Source organism: Chaetodon auriga, chromosome 6, assembly GCF_051107435.1.
Source record: "Chaetodon auriga isolate fChaAug3 chromosome 6, fChaAug3.hap1, whole genome shotgun sequence".
Lineage (NCBI taxonomy): Eukaryota > Metazoa > Chordata > Actinopteri > Chaetodontiformes > Chaetodontidae > Chaetodon > Chaetodon auriga.
This window is the reverse complement of record NC_135079.1, coordinates 10,861,593-10,879,067: the sequence shown is the minus strand read 5'-3', so window position 1 is coordinate 10,879,067 and position 17,475 is coordinate 10,861,593. Positions and strand designations below refer to the sequence as shown.

Genomic DNA, 17,475 nt, shown 5'->3' with positions numbered 1-17,475 from the left:
AGTGCCTAAGAGTGACTACATTGCTTCCTGGCTCACATTTGAGTTCATCTGTGGGAAACTGCGACCACTGCTGAACATGAAAACATAAGTGTTCAGCCTCAGAGCTAGACACAAGAAATGCTGTTTGGTATTTCCCCCCATGAATCAAGTCCAAAACGCTGCCCACGCTGGTTGCAACAAACAAACAACTTGTCGTTCTATATGCATGTTGTACAAAGTTGAAGTTGACCTTGTGGCCCTTGCATGCAGTCAAGGAGGCACTTGCTTTCACACTTCATTGAATATGCAGTCACATGCATCACTGACCACCTCTGGATGCTGTTTGAGCGATTCAATCTCAGAAGATCCTCAGAGCTGTGTGGGTGTTATTATGCCGGTATTTAGAGCTGCTCACTGGTGGCGTTGGTTGTATGCAGGTAAACAGTCCGTGTGAAGAGCAAAAGAGATGGAAACATTGGCTGAAATGCAATCACAGAATCCATCGGCTATTGTTTGAGGACACATTAGCTTTTTTGTAATTCATCTGCATTCATAAGCAGACACCCGTTTATAGAGATTAGCCAAAATGTTGTCTTCATTTCTCAAGTTGCTAATCAGACTATAAATAATGACCAGTGCAAGAAAGAGGAAGTCTTGGCCATTATGTGGATATCTGCTGGCTGCACTGGAAGCCCTGAAACACTAGCCATTGTTTAGATGCTAAAATGTCTCAGATGAAAGCCCATAGGTTCCAAGACTGGCTGACTCACTGCATGTGTTTGCACACTGAGGACTATCATATGTAGTTTAACAAAGACACCTTCCTTAAACCTCATCAGCACTTCCATGCAATTGTTATTGGTAAATACTTACGCACCACCTTGAAATGCTGCTATTACAATAGTACAACTGGATTAAATGTTCAGCTATTTCCAATTACATCTCACGCTAAAATGAAAGCTTCCAGTCTGGCTATATTTTGCACAGTAAGAATGAACAGGAGGGAGTGCAACGTCTGTAGATGAAAACTATGCTGATGGTACAATAAGTCGCTTAATCAGACATGCAGGTCTCCTTTCCCAAATCAGATTGCAAAGCTGCATTCAACAGGTGAAACATTGAGCGAATAAGATAGGTCTGATATTACAACTTAAGGTCCAACAGCACTGCCTCAAACCACTGAAACAGCACACCTATGGCTGCACGCAATGAATTGCCCTCCCCCATCACAGCATGCAGTATTAACCTCAGTTCAGCACTATACAGATGGTTATACGCTCCAATATAACCACTCAGACACATTAAAGCTTATAAGAGGTTATTTCTGAAAAAAAGATTCTGTATGTTTGGTATTGCAATCTTTTCACCTCAAAGATTAACGCTTTTAACTATGACAATAATATCATTCTAACTTCAATTAAATAATAGCACCATAAAGTCAGACTAAACACAGTTTTATGGAGCTTTATGTACTTGAAAGCAAACTACATTTATGGTGAGAAATGCAGGTTTCCTCATGAAAACAGTGATATGCTTTCAGAAAGTTATGATTTTAAGGTCAGGGGACAACCTTCAATGGTAAGTCCAATCACTCTGTAGGTTCACCTGTCCTTCGTCCTCATTTCATTACTCGGGTTTTTACCTCCCAGACTCCACGCACCTGGGCTTGTGATCCCTCGGTAGATCGTAATCTAACAGGAGACATTTTATTGTCCACATCCAGCCTGTCAAATCTGTCTGGAGCGCATTACACAAAGTGCTGCTGCAAACAGTGGCTAATAAACAGAGGGAGACTGAGCAAGGCGTGCTGTGTTTAGAAGTAGAAGAAGAGGAAAATGGAGCAGCCAAAAGACACAAGAAGCATTTTCACTGAACTTCCCCAAGCGATTCCCAGCTCACTCCACACACTCCCCCTCCTCACCCAACCTTCCTCTGCTCCTCTGCCATTCTAATTCTGTCCCAGGCCTCCGAGTTTTAAAATTTCAAAGGTAATCCAAAGTAATACTGACCAGCGGTTTATGAGATGCAAATACGACACAGAATTAAATATTTAATACAAATAGCCTATTACATTTTATTAATATTTCAGAGGAGTAAAGGAGACGGGGTGAACTTGGCTCAGGGATTTGGACTGAAACAGAGGTGTGTGCAAAATCTGTCTGCACAGAATGATAATATTCCCACAGTTATAAAAACAGTGCCCAACATTTTTTCCCCCAAAGACACCAACATGCAATAGAACACGAGGGTCTGACCGTAAATACAGACTACATCTCATATGCCACTGTGTTTACAGTTTAGTTAAAAGCTTATACAGCACAAAGCAGTATAGATCCATGTGCAGCCTCTGCTATGTAACCTTGGGAGATTCATATTTTATACATGACCCTTTCTTGGTATGTCTCATGTCAATACAGCCTGCGTGAACAGTCCTTAATGAGGTTTGTCAGGCGCTTTAAGAAGGAAGAAGACTGTCGGAAGAAGCTGGGAGCCACACGCCTGTCAATCCTCAGCCATGTCTGATGTGCAGTCATTGTGTGTTTGCCTCAGAGTCAGAGCCTGTTCAGTGGGGGATCTCAGAGTGCAGCCATCATCAAATATTAACTGTAATTTTTAAGAAAAGCTACTTCTAAAACAATCCTAATTATGAACATTCTCCGTATCCAGCGTCAGTTTCTCACAGCTGCTCTTGTGCACCCATTTTACTTCCTCCAGCTACACGCTTGAAGCCCCTTCTTCCGCAATTCTGGCTTTTGCTCGTTTCTCCCACTTTGTCCTCACCTCCTCCCTCTGTTGCTCTGTAATTAAGCAGTGTGTTTTAGAGGGCAGTGGACTCAGAGACGGGGGAGGAACAGATATACCCCAGGGAAAGATGGTGTGAGAGGCAGATACTATGACATCCTTTGCACGCATTATCCCTCTATGATAGCTCAATTAGCAAGACCTCCATCATCTCGATGTGCTGACCGTCACTGGTGGGCAAACAATACCCTGTCCTTATCAAGTGGATAATCACATATAAGACAACATAATTTAGCACAATCAGGCTCACAATCCACCCAGGAAGGAATATCACCACAGGCAGGATGCACTGTAGAGTCAGCACACTGATAGCATGACAATTACCATATAGTCTTTTTTGGCATCCAGGCTCCTTGTTTTGATTATGTAATCAACATGCTTATTTTGGTGGTGAGTGAGCTGAGCCGAATCACAGTGCATTCTGGGAGTTCTCTGTTTGACCTGCATGTTTGTTTTTCCGGGCTGTGCAGCAGGATCCTGCCTGTACCCAAATATCCTGAGCGCATGGAACACACCATGGGACTGGAAAGTCAAGATTCCTCTGTTTACTTGTGCAAATGCGTGTCTGAGGGCATTTGAGCGTGTGCCAACTCTGTGGGCAAATAGACTCTGAGAGTGAGTGGCCAAATATTGAAATATCACCCAATGTCAAGACTATTGGAGTGTATAATTCTTCGCTTTTTATGACTCATTAAGAGTATCAGTGGCCCCTCCCAAGCCTGAGAGCCATAATCACAAAGAAGGGTCTCAGGGTGGTTGGCATTAATCAATGAATGTTGCGTACAAGAAAAATGATCTGTGGAAGTAGAAAAGCGCTGCTGTTCATTAGCGAGAGAGTTAAGAGAGAGAAAAGGAGGGGGAGAAATTTCCACAGCATGTCAGATTTGTGGACCAGTGGCACAAAAGGCGCATTTCAGCTTTGTAGCCCAGACCAATCAGAAATGCACTGCTTGGACGAGCCAGCCCAATCTGGTGCGTCTCAGCTCTACTGAGTCCGGGGCTGAGCTCTCTCGACTCACTCCCATGCATGCACAATTGCTTGCATCCAATTCATTGTGCTCTTCGAGCTGCACCAATTCACGCCGCTGCTGAAGCAAAAACATGGGATGATAAGCCTGCGTCTGCAAAAGTTAGATGACGGGTGGGGAATCAAGAGGAGCAACGAAAACAGTAATCCAGATCGTTTTCAGAGATGGAGTGGGAGGAGAGAGAACAAAGGGGGTCTCCCAGCTATTGGTATTTGTAATTTGGTCTTTTGTGTTCATAACAGGTACTCAGTTACACCACGAACCGGGTCAGCATTGCTTTTCTTAAGCCAACTGTTCCTAATCAGTCACGTGAATCCATATTTGGGTTTGGAGATATGAGACTGCTTATTTCTTTTGTCTGTGTCAGGTTTTCCCACGTCATCTGTCCCTCATGCCTGGGCTCATTACTCTCTGTTCTGCCTCCTCCTCCTGCTCCTCCTCCTCTCCCCCATGCTCCCTCCATCCTGTTCTCCACAACGAGCTCTGGTGGAGCACACACTCACACACACACACACACACACACACACACACGCACGCACAAAAGATGCCAATTTCAAAATGCCTCATTTGCCCAAATAGCTGGGTACACCTAAAGCAGATGTGAAACATAACAGCTGTGTAATAAACTGAATGTTATCTTTTTCAATTTACCAAAATAAGACACTGATCAAGATAGTGAGCAGAGCAAAATGAGGACATACTGATAGCTGTTGCTGAAAATCTATCTTTCTATTATTGACGCTACAGTTCTCGTGGAAGCATGAGTGTGAAAACAGTTTGTGTGAACTCTCCCCACACACACTGCCACACACAATCACTCTGTTGAATCCTACCATGACCCAGCCCCCCTCTGTTCAGTTCTGCAGAACAATAGCTCTCTTCATTTACAGTTTCTGTGTATCTCCTAATACACACATAACTGTGGCCCAATGCAGCCACAAAGTGAGAAAATCCCTAATGGTAGAGACTAATGCGAGGACACACAGGGTGCTCGCTGCCATCTCTGGCATTTTAACCTCACACTGTCGCCAAGTACCTGTTTTGGTCGAGCACAGGGGAGACAGACCTGGACAGCTGATCCATCAGGTATTGTAGTTACAGTTATGGAACACTGAGTGGACGTAATCCAGGGAAAGGGCCTACCTATACAGCTAGCAAGATAAGGTAAATGAAGGAAAATATCCCTTGCCCTGCTGGTCACCAGTGAAGCAGGCTAAAGGGAAGATGAGACGGACGGAGGAAGGAGAGAGGAAGAGGGAACAAGGGAGAAACGCTCAGGCAGCCAAGCTGAGGAGATGGCACTCGTACAGCCCAATCTGTCAGTCTGACTACCTTGCCAGATACAGGGTGGCTCACACAAAATCACACACTTTTTTGCTAAATACCAAGAGACAGAGCGGCCACACACACATTAAGGCTCGAGCACACACACCAACTTGTGGAACATGCTGTACTCAAGCAAACAGCGTGATGCAGCTTCCTATAAACATTCAATTTTAACATATTAAAAATCATACTGATATTATCGTGAAGCTCCACACAGCTGACGGATCATGGCGTGAAGTGGCTGTGAATGTAGGGCCATCAGTTTCCGGAAAGTTACAGAAATGGTCACACATAAACCCCTCAATCAAAGTCAGAAATGTGTAGGCTGGGGGGGGGGTTTAGAGTTTCAAACTATTGCTTTAATGACTTAGGGCAGTGTCCTTTCAACTAAAGCTCAGGCTGGGGCCCCCCATGTGGACAGATGATATTTAAGAAGATATAACATAGCAGCAACATCCCTCGTTTGATTCCAGCTGGGGACCTTTGTTGCTCGTCACATCTCCCTCCCCTTGTTGTTTCCACCAAGGGTAAGTCTGGAGGGGATTGTGCATTTGGTTGTGTGTGTCCATGTGCGTACTGTCCGCAGGTAATAGACCAATCAGCCTAAAACATTTTGTGCACATTTTTGTTATCTTTGCCACCATACTGACTGTAAGCGTGGTGGAGATCTGTACGCTCTTGTATTTTACTGCCTGTCTCTATCAGCTGTCCATTATAATAATACGAGAATTAAGCGTCATTTGTACAGTAGCATATACTGCAAGTCAGCTCCACAGGGTCTGTTTAAGATGAGTAAAATTACAGTCTATAGCTGGCAAAATGCCTTGAACCCATTATTATTATAGAAGCTATTACTGTTCATCTGTGTAAAATCATGGTGTGGAAAGATTAATTACTCTTTGCAATGGTAATGATGTCTGTCAACAGGATAATTTGCCAGGAATTCACTGGGAGTCTTAAACTGAATGCGACTGTGTGACCACTGGAGGTTTAATGTGAGGATTAGTGGTGGTGATTGCGTTTTAGGATGACAGAGTGGAAAAAGGACATTTTTCCAAAAAAGTAAAATAAAATTACATCAACGGGGCATGAATACATTAAGACAGAGACTATCTGATGCGATAACAGTCGGAGCTGGGAGTGACCTCAGGGGGCCACCCACAGGGTGAACTCTTGACCTCCTGCAAACAAAGTCATCATACGTTATCACAACTCCACACACCATTGCTCCGGAGAGATAATGTCACAGAGCACCCGAGCCACCTCAGATCTTTCACATCAGCACCTTGGTGCTCCAAAACACTGTGGCAACTGCTCACACGCGTAATCTCTCCTGGGTGTGAGATGCAAACAGGGCTAATATGTTTGAAGAGACAGCAGTGATCACATTTCCAAATGACTCCTTGCATCCTGCTAACTGAATAAAGAATGTTCTCAGCAAACCACAATCCTGCTTTCAAAACACTTGATCCTAAGATGACAAGCACCGGGCAATCCATTATGCAATAGTCTCCCTTTCTCCATCACTAATCAAAACTAGAGCAAATTCTCTGGATGGGATTAACGGTTTCTTCGTGGTGTCTGTTTGCGTTCAGAACACAGAAGAGGTGGTGGGATGTACCTGCAGAGCTATTGCTTTTAATCTTCACAACACAGGCTGTTCACAGAATGCAACCTACTGAAAGTGGGAGCTGCAACAAGACAGCGGAGGTCATCGAGTGGTGAGAGGGGAAAAAAAAAAGCAATGGAGAGAGAAGAAGAGAAAGAGGCTCCGAAGAGAACATGGATCAACATGACGGGACTGGGTGGTTATGCAACAGCGTACATGGAAACGTTCCCCACACATACGCACAAATAAAATCATAAACATTACAAATGCGCCACCACTGCCTCTGAGTTTAAGTCCAACATGTTACAAGTCACCCACCTATTAAACCATCCCTGTCATGAATACAGGATTGAAGAGAATATTAAGTATAAGAAGAGCGTTGTGAAGCCACGTTACAAGCTCTTTTCATCTCTGGCTTTCTCTCTTTCCCTCGTCTGCTTCCTTTCTTCATCCCTCCCCCATAAAATCCCCCATCCTAGACTAAACCAATCTGCTGTCACCAACCCTTCATTCTTTACTATGTAGGCCTCCCATCCCCTCTGTTTTTCCTTTAAACACACACACATAGACATAGACACGCAGGGCCTCCTCTCCTCTGTGTGACCTTGACTGGCTAGCACTCCAGGGCTTGTTCTTTGCTTCTCCCTCTCCCTCTGTCTCTCTTGCTCTCTCCATCTTTTCACGCTCGCCTCCACTCTATTGTCTGCCTCTCTACCTCTTGCTTTCTATCACTCTTCCCCCGGCCGGTTGATGTTAACCGGCGCTGTCCTTTTTCTCCTCTACCCCAAGACGCAGAGGAGAAAGGGACAGAAGATGGCAGAGAAAGGAGAAGTGAAAGACTTCCCCCTCCTCCGCAATCTAGTCAGCTGAGAGCGAGTCCACCATAAGAATAGCTCCAGCTCTGTGGAACTGTATCAACAAGTCTGATACAGGATCCTTCTCGTTCGAATATCAAAATACAGGACTTCCGTCATTAATTTAATATGAGGTCAAGTAAGTGTAATAAAATCGAAAAATAATAATGTTAATGCACAAATCTTCTGACATCCAGCATTACCTTGCATTACATAAGACTGACTTTGAATTATGTAAGCGGGATATTTGCACCAGGCTGCAGGTTAATCAATTAAAAGTAATTTTCTGTTCTTTGCATGATTTTATTTCTTTGTGGCGCATATTGCTTGATGATTCAAAGTGTGATTAGACGTTGCAGTAATCAGCTGATGCGGCTTCCTGTTTCACTGGGGAGGATGATGAGCTCTCTCAGTGGAACAGTGAAACAGCAGGTCCAAATCCGTGTTTCATTGCAGGTGTTCCTACAAAAGCATCTAATTGCCTGAATCGCAGCATTGTGGCCTGTTCCTCTGACTCCAGTGATCCTTCAAATTTTCCCAATGGCTCAGCTCACAACATCCCTCTGTATAACAAATTGGAGCCGTTAACCATTTGACTATCCATTCAAAGCTAAATAAACTTAAGCTCAAGTGACGGAGCGATCCATTAAATGTCAAACAGGCTAATTGAGTGCTCTCTACAATTACGTTATTCCTGTGCTGGTTTATGCACCTTACATATCTAAAGGTCTCCGCTGAGGTTGTGTTCACCAATCTGATGCTCACAGACTGAATCCGCTGCATTTAAATTCAGGCTTTGCTGTAAAATGTGACATTTTCATCTACATCTGATATCAACTCAGCAAGCTGACAGGACAACAGAATAGCATGCAGCAGCTTTGCGCTTTAAACAATATTAGGAGAGAAAATAAAGGGCATCCTGAATGAATATATCCAGTCATCTTCCCTTTGTGTTTGATCACAGAAATGTAGACTTGTTGAGTGCAGCCGCTAAAACCTGTCGCGGCACCTTTTCTCCCAGCATCCAGTGCTTTTTTAATTCATCCTGCTCTAAGAGGCATGGCCATTACAAGACTGCCACAGCAATCCTCCCAAATAATTTCCCAACCCATATTAGTAAAACAGCCATGAAGTAGGAGGACATCATCAATTTCTACAGGGCAATAATAACAAAGAGGTTAGGAACTCAGTCATCTGCTGACACTTATACTTCACACCATGTTAAAGACTCCCCACAAATTCTCTCCATTTTCCATTTCAATTCCTTAGCAGTTAAAATCCTTTGATGCATACCAAGAACTGTGATACAACACCAAGCTAGTATGCCAAGAATTGTCAAAACCTGGGGCATAATGAAGGCTTTTCACTCAGAGATAAGTGACTACAGTAAAACACACCTATATACTGGCTCTACGCACAACTTTGACAATGTATGTTAGAGTATATGAGGCTGTCATGTGTGATTTGAAAGGTTGTAACAAAGTCAGGGGCCCACAGGCAAAGAGGGGCCACCTAAAATCCAATCAGAGTGGTTGGTAACACTTAATATTAAGGTGCACACATTCACCATCTACTGGTCACTTGTCTGCCTGCATTTTGGTAGCATATTGGCTTTATATACGTCATTACAAAGCACTTATTAATCATGGTCATATGCTATTTCATTTCAAGAAGAGCCAATAGCCATGCTTGTGGCTCTATGAGCAGTAATTTGTCAGCATGCTAACATGCTGAAGTTTAGCAGGCATAATGTTTGCCATGTTCACGTGTTGGTTCAGCTTGTTAGCATGGAAACACTTGCTAATTTGCAATTAACACAAAGTACAGCACAGGCTGATGATATCATCATTAGTGGTTTGTTAGCGGGTGTTTGGTCATAAAGCAAAGCACAAATATCGACCTGACGATGGCAATCCACTGAAATGTTACAGGATCATTTAAATAAACAAAATTGTCCGTGCAAACATTGATGGCAATCCATCTAATAGGCGCTGAAGTACTTCAGTCTTGACCACAGGGTTGGGTTATCTCTCAAGCCACGCCTCTACCATGACTACCAAAGAGCAGTTGTCTTTCAGAGGCCCAGAATTGGGTCAGACAGTTAAAGGAAAATGTCCATAAATAATTTTTTTAAAGTTTATCTTTTGTGACATTCACAGTATTTGTCCTCTTTTAATCACATCAAACATTTTTAAGTTGCAGATTCATCTGCAGAGATGCCAAAACAATAAACTCACTAAGGAGCTCTCTTAGTGCAGGTTCCACATGCCAAACTTAAGTCATTTAGATTGGTAGCCCTGGCTAGAGATTTAGGCTCCAGCCCAAACCCAAGGCCAGCAGCAACCTAAATCAATAGTAAGCCTGACGGTAATGCTATATATTATATTCAAGTGGTAGATAGTGTGTGGTGCCAGACAGAGTACAGGACCACACATCAAATAAATTAAGGGCAATTTGTCCCTGATGCACAAACTGTCTTCAGACTAAACACCACAAGGAGGGAAATAACAAAATGTCTACCTTCCAAAGGATAATACTTTATGCTGCTGAGCAAACAAATGAAGTTCTTCACTGATTTCTTTATTATTTTTCGACATACTATTGTAAACTGCATTGAGGACTATCCTGCACCAGACTGAACTGGACTGAACTGGACTTTGCAATGAGACAACAGGGGAACATGTCCTGAGGTGACATTGTTCCACCCAGAGAGGCCATAAAGTTGTCTTACTGATCCACTTCTTGTTGTCAGTTATACAGATCAGGGGGATTGCATGCATAATACATGAAGCCAGTCAACCACAGGTTCCCTCTCAGAACACGTCTCTCCAAACCTAACCTGTACCTGAACCATTCTCCCTCGGTGGAATCGATCGATAAAGGCATCTGCTCCTGTCCAACAAATCTATTACAGTCAGTTCATCAAAACAGTCATCAGCAGATGAAGCTGGAAAGCTTTTCATTTACTGCTCCCCTGCTGTTTGACAAGCAGGAAACTGCTCTGTGTTTCGGTTGACTACTGAAAGAAACCCTTCAGCTTCTGGCTTCAGCTGCAATTCCCGCTGAAGTGGAAATAGAAGTGAATCTCCCCATTCTGTGTAGCGCAGACATTCACAAGTGGAGATGGTCTTCTTCTTGTGCATGGGGTGATGATGCCGCCTGCCTGACAGATTTTTCACACTTGCTGGTGACGGTTGAAAAGGAGAAATGCACAATATCGTGTGTAAAGCCACATACGAACCCAATCCACTTATATAAAATGAGATTGTTACTTCTCACTTCTAGTAATTAACTGAGAAAAGAAAAAAAATGGTCAAATTATAATTAATTATAATTAAGATACAAAGCACATTGATGTCAGAAAATCTTTCTTTAAAAGGTGATTTAAGATTGTAATCTAGATGCGATCATCTAGACATGAGACAATGAAACAGATGCTGCTTCCAGCTTCTCGGTGATTCTGAAGATTTGCTGCTTTTCAGCTCAGCATGATAACAGACTGAGTATCTTTGGGTTTTGTGCTGTTGGTTGGACAGAAAAACATATGTGACGATGTCCGTTTGGGGTCTGGGAATTTAAATGGCCTGAAAGAACTATCAATCATTTGAGAAAACAGTCAGCAGATTTATTGATAATGAAAACAATGATTAGTTACCGCTGACAATGATGCATATTTGACTCTTGACTCTATGACTCTATTCAACTACATGACAACCAGGATCTTAGACCTCTAAATAGCTGTTTACCATTACTTTAAGAACCATTAGTGTCACCATGCATGGCCTTTCAATTGCAGTGTGTTTAGTCACTGATTCTACATCTTAAGTGCTTCAGCTCTGACATACTGTACAGTGTCCCTCTGACAGTTTATACTACCTATGCCCTAAAGCATTTAGTCTCAAAAGCACCAGTGCAGACATTAATGCCACACCCATCACAAACAGGAATCTCGTCTTGTTTTTTTTATCAAATCCATCTGCTGTTTAGACGCTCTCGTTAAAAAACTAAAATTTTAAGAAGGTTTTTTTTTCTCCATAATTAGGAGAAGTTGGCTGTATGTGTGCTGGATGGTCTGAACATCCCCAAGTTGTCTGTTAATGGCCTACAATCAAACGCCGCAGGAGCCAACAGTGCTGCATTTTGAGCATCAGTAAGTAGTCTAAATAGTTGTTGAATGTTTTCCAGCGGGTATAAATAACTAACCATTTAGCCATCAGACTGAAGAAACAATAATATGGTGCCATTTATCCTGAGCATTCCCCCTTTTCTACTTTCTACAATTTACTTTTTCCTTAAGTTCATCTGGAGCCCACATCCAGTCGTATTTCAGATGTTTATTGGACAGTAGCCATCAGTTTGTAGGATTGTCAGGCTCACATATGATCAACCTGTTTGTACTCACCCCCCTCTAATCCTCTGAGGCCATAATCAATACGTCCCTGGTAGACCTTTCTCCCTCTCCCTGCCACTCCACCTTGAGACGCGGTGTGAATTTAAAGGCCACAGCAGTGCGGCGAGGGAACACCCGTCTGAAAGGAACACCCACTCACGTAAATCAATTTGAGGCGCGTCAATCAAGTATTGAGCTCCTCGCTTAAAAGAACAGGCCCAACACATTAGTAGTCAGCGTACTCATAACTTCACTACTTTACTTGCGGTCCCTTCACCCTTGGAAATGGCCTGAATTACCACAAAGTCAAACTACAGGCTACAGACTTTCACACACATGCTCACACCTGATTCTCCCTCCAACACCTTCTACTAACTAACATGACCTCCTGGATCATGAGGTCATGCTCTGTGCAGCCTGCTACACTACAAACAAAGATTAGCCATGCTAGGAGCTCTGTGAGGCTGTACTTGGGTGCAAAGATGCTTTGAGCTAAATGCTAATGTTAGCATGTAAACATGCTTGCCATGGCAATGCTAGCATGCTTAGCAAGTTTAGCAAATAATGCTTACAATGCTCACCATCCTACGAGTGTAGTTTAGTGTGTTAGCATGCTAGCATTTAGCACTAAGGACAAGGACAATTGAGGCTGACAAACAATTTGGTTTTGGTTTTTGTCATAAGTTGGGAATTAAAAGTTTGATCCAGTGATGGCAGTAAATGAAATGTTCATAGGCTAAAAAAAAAAACATCTGTCTGGACTGAAGTGGTGGCTCAATGGACCACCGACCCACAGGCTTATAGTGCCACTCCTGAGCCAAGCTGCTTAGCAAACAGCGTCCATTGTTCAAAATCTGGTAATTCAGATGTTAGCTCGCTTTCCTCAGATGTGAGCAGACTCTGCAGATAAAATCATGTCCAATTCTGTCATCTCAACAACAAACAGTAATAAAAACATGTCAAATCAACAACCTAAGTGATTGCTAGCTAGTTACAATCATTAAAAGTCGGTAACCGTTACAAGACAAACAACAAGGTCACGTCATATGTAGCCACAGTAGGGGGAATGCCATTTCCCTTGTTAGCAAAATGATGAAGATGTATCCCCCTTGTTAACCTGCCGTCCTCCCTCTTTATCCTCTGGTAGCGGGCAGTGCAGGGCCAGAGGACAGCTGAATATGTTAGTCTAGTCTGCCTGACTCATTGATCCTTTATCTGACTGAGGTTTGTGCAAGTTAGAATATATGATCCTGAAAATGGCTCTGATATATCAGTAGCCTAACTGTGCTGTGTATTGATGAATCCACGGTGCTGTCCATGGTGCTGAAGTAGCAGACATTTGTAATTGTGCCTTTTTCTCTCACTCCCGCCCTTCTGTCAGTATCATGTTGAATCTATAATATTCTCTAAACTATATACTATAAATAGACAATTCTATACTATATTACAGCCTACAGTAGTAGTAGTGTCACCTTCATGATCAAAGTAACAAATACCAGTGTACGGTTGCAGAGGAGCGAGAGGATCATATAGGCACACTGCTGTCTGTAGTATTCTTATAATATTTCTATGATCATTCAGTCGCATCTGTGCTGCTAAAAATACACCGCAGACCAAACCACCTCTGTGGAAACATATTTAAGGGGAGACATCCACTTTTCCCTACAGATATCTGGTGTAACCTGGGTGTGGAGCAGGTAATTCATGTCTGACCTGCACTGCCTGCACCACACTCTGCTGCTACAGTTACATCATTCAAGGTAAAGTTTATACTGTCAAAACAAGGGCTGGGGTTAACCATGCCCTCTGTTAGAAATCAACAAGCACTGAATGCTTATAACGATCCAGGGGGACGTTTAAGCCTTCCTATTCCCTTCATTTTCATCTTGGGACTGACATCCTGCGGAGGTCAGTTTAAAGTGACCTCGCCAAGCTTTGTTAGTGGAAAGGGCACAAATCTGTTTAAAGAACTTTTCTGCACATATATACTGTGCATGCTTGTGTCATTGTCTTCAGGGCTATAGCATTTCTAACACACACACACACACACACACACACACGGGGGGGGGCTGCTCTCATCTCCAGCCACCGTCCTCCCCTGCCCACGGATGCTGCTGCTGCTGCTCGCACACATCCTCTGTACAGTATCATGTTGTTGTCCGTGTGTGGTGAGATCACATTATCTCACATCACAGGGAAATGAACAAAAATGGCTCCTCCCACTCTGCCTTTTGCTCTTTTACACCCCCCCACCCCCCATCTCATCCCGCCTCACCCCAACCTCCCCCGTCCTCCCCTCCCCTCCTAGGGTAGCAGCAGGTGTTATTCTCGTGTAACCTGAAGATTTAGGTGGTAATTAGCATTACCTCTTCGCCCCAGAGAGTTATTTGTGCTTCATGGTAGCAGCAGGGGACACGAGTCGAGAGTGTTTCTGGGCAGCCGATGAGAGCAGAAATCACGCCTCAAAAACACGTGGGAGAGATTACTCAAATATGCCTCCTTTGTACCCTCTTTACCCCTCTCGCTGCTGCACGGTTATCTCCCCCCGTGAAGCGTTCAGCTGCAGCCCGCTCCGTTAGTATTTGTTGCGGGATATCGGAAGCTGTGGAGCACCATAAATAACCCCCACACACTTGGGTTTCATTGTAGCTAGAGGCTTTGACCTTGTGTTATGTTGCCCTTAAGTAGGTATTATAAATGCACAAAACATGAGCAACACAAGGCAACGCGCAGCGCCAAAATTCTGCATATGATAAAGTGGCTCAGTCTACAACAGGTTCACAATTAATCGTTCACGGTGCAGTGGAATAAAAGCAGGATTGGGCTAATGATAAGCATCCTCCTAGGAGGCAATTAACTGCACTGATATTACATAATGACAGCCCACACTTTTCAGTAACATCACCGCTCCAAGGATAGGCTGCTTTTTAAAAAATAGAAATAGATATGTGTGTGTGCGTGTGTGCGCGTTGAGGGGAGATGCGTGGCTGTGCATCCCCACCTTTTCATGTCAGGCTGTCACCTCACAGGGAATCAGCAGGTCAAAAAATGAAACACCTTGAAACTATCAGGATGCTCTTCGCAAAGAGTGGCAATTCTTGCCTGGATCTTACCTTTGCTGTTGTCCTCTTCCCTGTTCAGATACATGGCTGTTACTTCACTCCGAGGCTAATACGATGGCGTTGTCTCAGTTATTTTTTGGTACTCCTCTGGCGTGTATCGTGAACTCCGCTGATGCGGTTTGTAGTAGTAGCTGTTTGTTGTTGTGTTGCTCCTCAACAGCCTCTCCTCTCCTCCTAGTGGATAGGTAGGTAGGCTAACCAGTTTGAGACTCTCTCACTATCTCCCTCCCTCTCTCCTCTCCCTCTTTCTCTCCCTCCCTCCCTCTCTCTCTCTCTCTCTCTCTCTCTCTCTCTCTCTCTCTGTCTCTCTCTCTCTCTCTCTCTAATAACCGCTGGTTCACTGTGGCTCAGAGGACAAAATGGGAAAAAGTGACTTTTTGCAGCTGTGTTCTGGAGTCCTCGCCGCCCATTTGCTCCGCTGCCACGTGTGGTTCTGTTTGTGCATTCAATTGTCGTCTTAAAATATATGCTTTGCATGGAATGAGGAGCAGCCACGTCCCATTTCAGATAACACAAGCTTCAAGGGGCTCTCATTATCTTTTAGGAAAAGTAGAAATACCACAAGATACAAGTATCAAAGTATTCAATTACAAACAAAAGCCCTGCATTCAAAATTATTATTATTATCAGCATTAATTTAATTCCAACGTGGTCCCAAGATGTGTGTTCACACAATATATAACATAACATTTGCAAATAGAATCTATTTAAATATAGTATTGATTTATTATTACTAATTCATTAATGGGCACGTAGCATTTTAATGCTGAGCCTGATCAATGCAGAGCTAATTTTAGCTGCCTTGTACACCATTGGGTAGTTCAGTCCATAGAAATTTATCACATACTGTCCAATGTTCAAATGCTTTTTGTGTAAAATGCTGAAGCGATTAGTTGTTTGCCAGAAAATTTAATTGCCAGCTATTTTGGTTATTGATTACTCATTTAAGTTATTTATCAAGAAAAAAAAAATCAAAAACAGATTGTTCCAAGCTCCTCCGTGTGAGGAGTTGTTGTTCTTGTTTTGTTTTGTTAAAATGAACATAGTTAGGTTTGGGACTGCGGGTCAGATAACACAACTGAAGTTCAGCGAAGTTAAGATTGACATTTGTTGCTTTTTGTGTGACACTATATAAATTTAACAATGACTGAGGTAATTGAAAAAAAAATAAGATATTAAACAGTAGTTTCGGCCCTGTAAGTACAAAACTGTACTCACTGAGTGAAGGAGTAAATGCATTCAGTTATTTCCCCCTTTAGATTTCTAAAAGCACAGTGACAAAAGAGTCATTTAAGCAGCAACATCCTGTGGCCATAATGACACTTTTTAATGGTTCAATTTGTAAAATCTCAGGGACATTCTGTCTTTCTGACCAACAAACACTGATATAAGGAGAGAACCCATCTGGCCCTGTCACCTCGACCATGTCCCACCTGCTGCATATCCATATCCTTATCCCTTATACAAACGGTCGTCAGATGGTCTCGTATTCAAGACGCTGTCCTGTGCAAGTTTATTGACCACATTATAAGGCACAGGCCAGAGATTAAAAGCTCTCAAGGACTAATTGGGCGCGTCCCCTGCCAGTTTTTGATGCAGGGTGATGCGGCTGCTATGCAAGTACTCTCCAAATTAGAAGCAGAAGTGAGATGCAGATTATTTTCCCACTCAGTATTCAGGCTGTCTTACATCATGCACAGGCAGCCCTGAGGGAACAATTTGTCCGTGACCTTGACTTAGTCCTAGAAAAATCTACTCAGAAGGCAATTTAAAACAATTTCTTCAATTATTTTTCCTTCTTGTTCTCAGAGCATATTTCTAATTTGTGATGGAACTTCTTGTTACATGGAGCGTGTAGACTGTGGCCTGGGACATTATACATTAAATGGGATAAGCCATGACAGTTATTAAAACTACAGCACAAAGCTAGCATCACCACTTTGCCGTTGGTAGAAATGGTTGAGTAGTTAAGCTACAACATTTAAATGGAAATTCTTACAGTGCACACCCATCAACCGGTCACCTCTGACCTGAAATCTTTACAATGCATCCATGCAGATTGTAATGTTTTTAATGCACTTCACAGGCGTTCGTTGGCTCTCGGCGTGCCCGAGTAATAAATATGCATCTTCTCCTTACAAGCCAGCAAAATAGAAAGCTAATATTCCATTCAATCATGTGGCTCTCTGATATCACAGATTACAAATCAATAGGATATGAGTAGAGCTGTACGGTGGATGCAAATGCTGTAAGCATTTCCAACTAACCGTTAGCCTGCGCTTTCTCGATAGAGCCGGGAAGGTCATTTGCTCAAAGTATCCTGCAGTGATTTCCATTTGATTATATTTTGTTTTGCACTGCGCTC

General features: G+C 43.0%; 1 protein-coding gene across 4 annotated transcripts in view; it reads right to left on the bottom strand.

The window, feature by feature from the left end:
* Positions 1–15,367, bottom strand: part of syt7a (synaptotagmin VIIa) — a 69,805-nt gene extending 54,438 nt beyond the window's left edge. For 2 of the 4 annotated variants that reach the window (XR_013077242.1, XM_076732344.1), the window contains exon 1: positions 15,102–15,329. Coding sequence is in view for 2 of the 4 variants with exons in the window: in XM_076732344.1 (XP_076588459.1) it covers positions 15,102–15,135 (34 nt within the window). In the remaining 2 variants the exon portion in view is untranslated. Of the gene's footprint in view, positions 1–15,101 lie in introns of all 4 variants that reach the window. The other 2 variants (XR_013077241.1, XM_076732345.1) reach the window with 2 other exon arrangements.
* Positions 15,368–17,475: the final 2,108 nt, after the last annotated feature.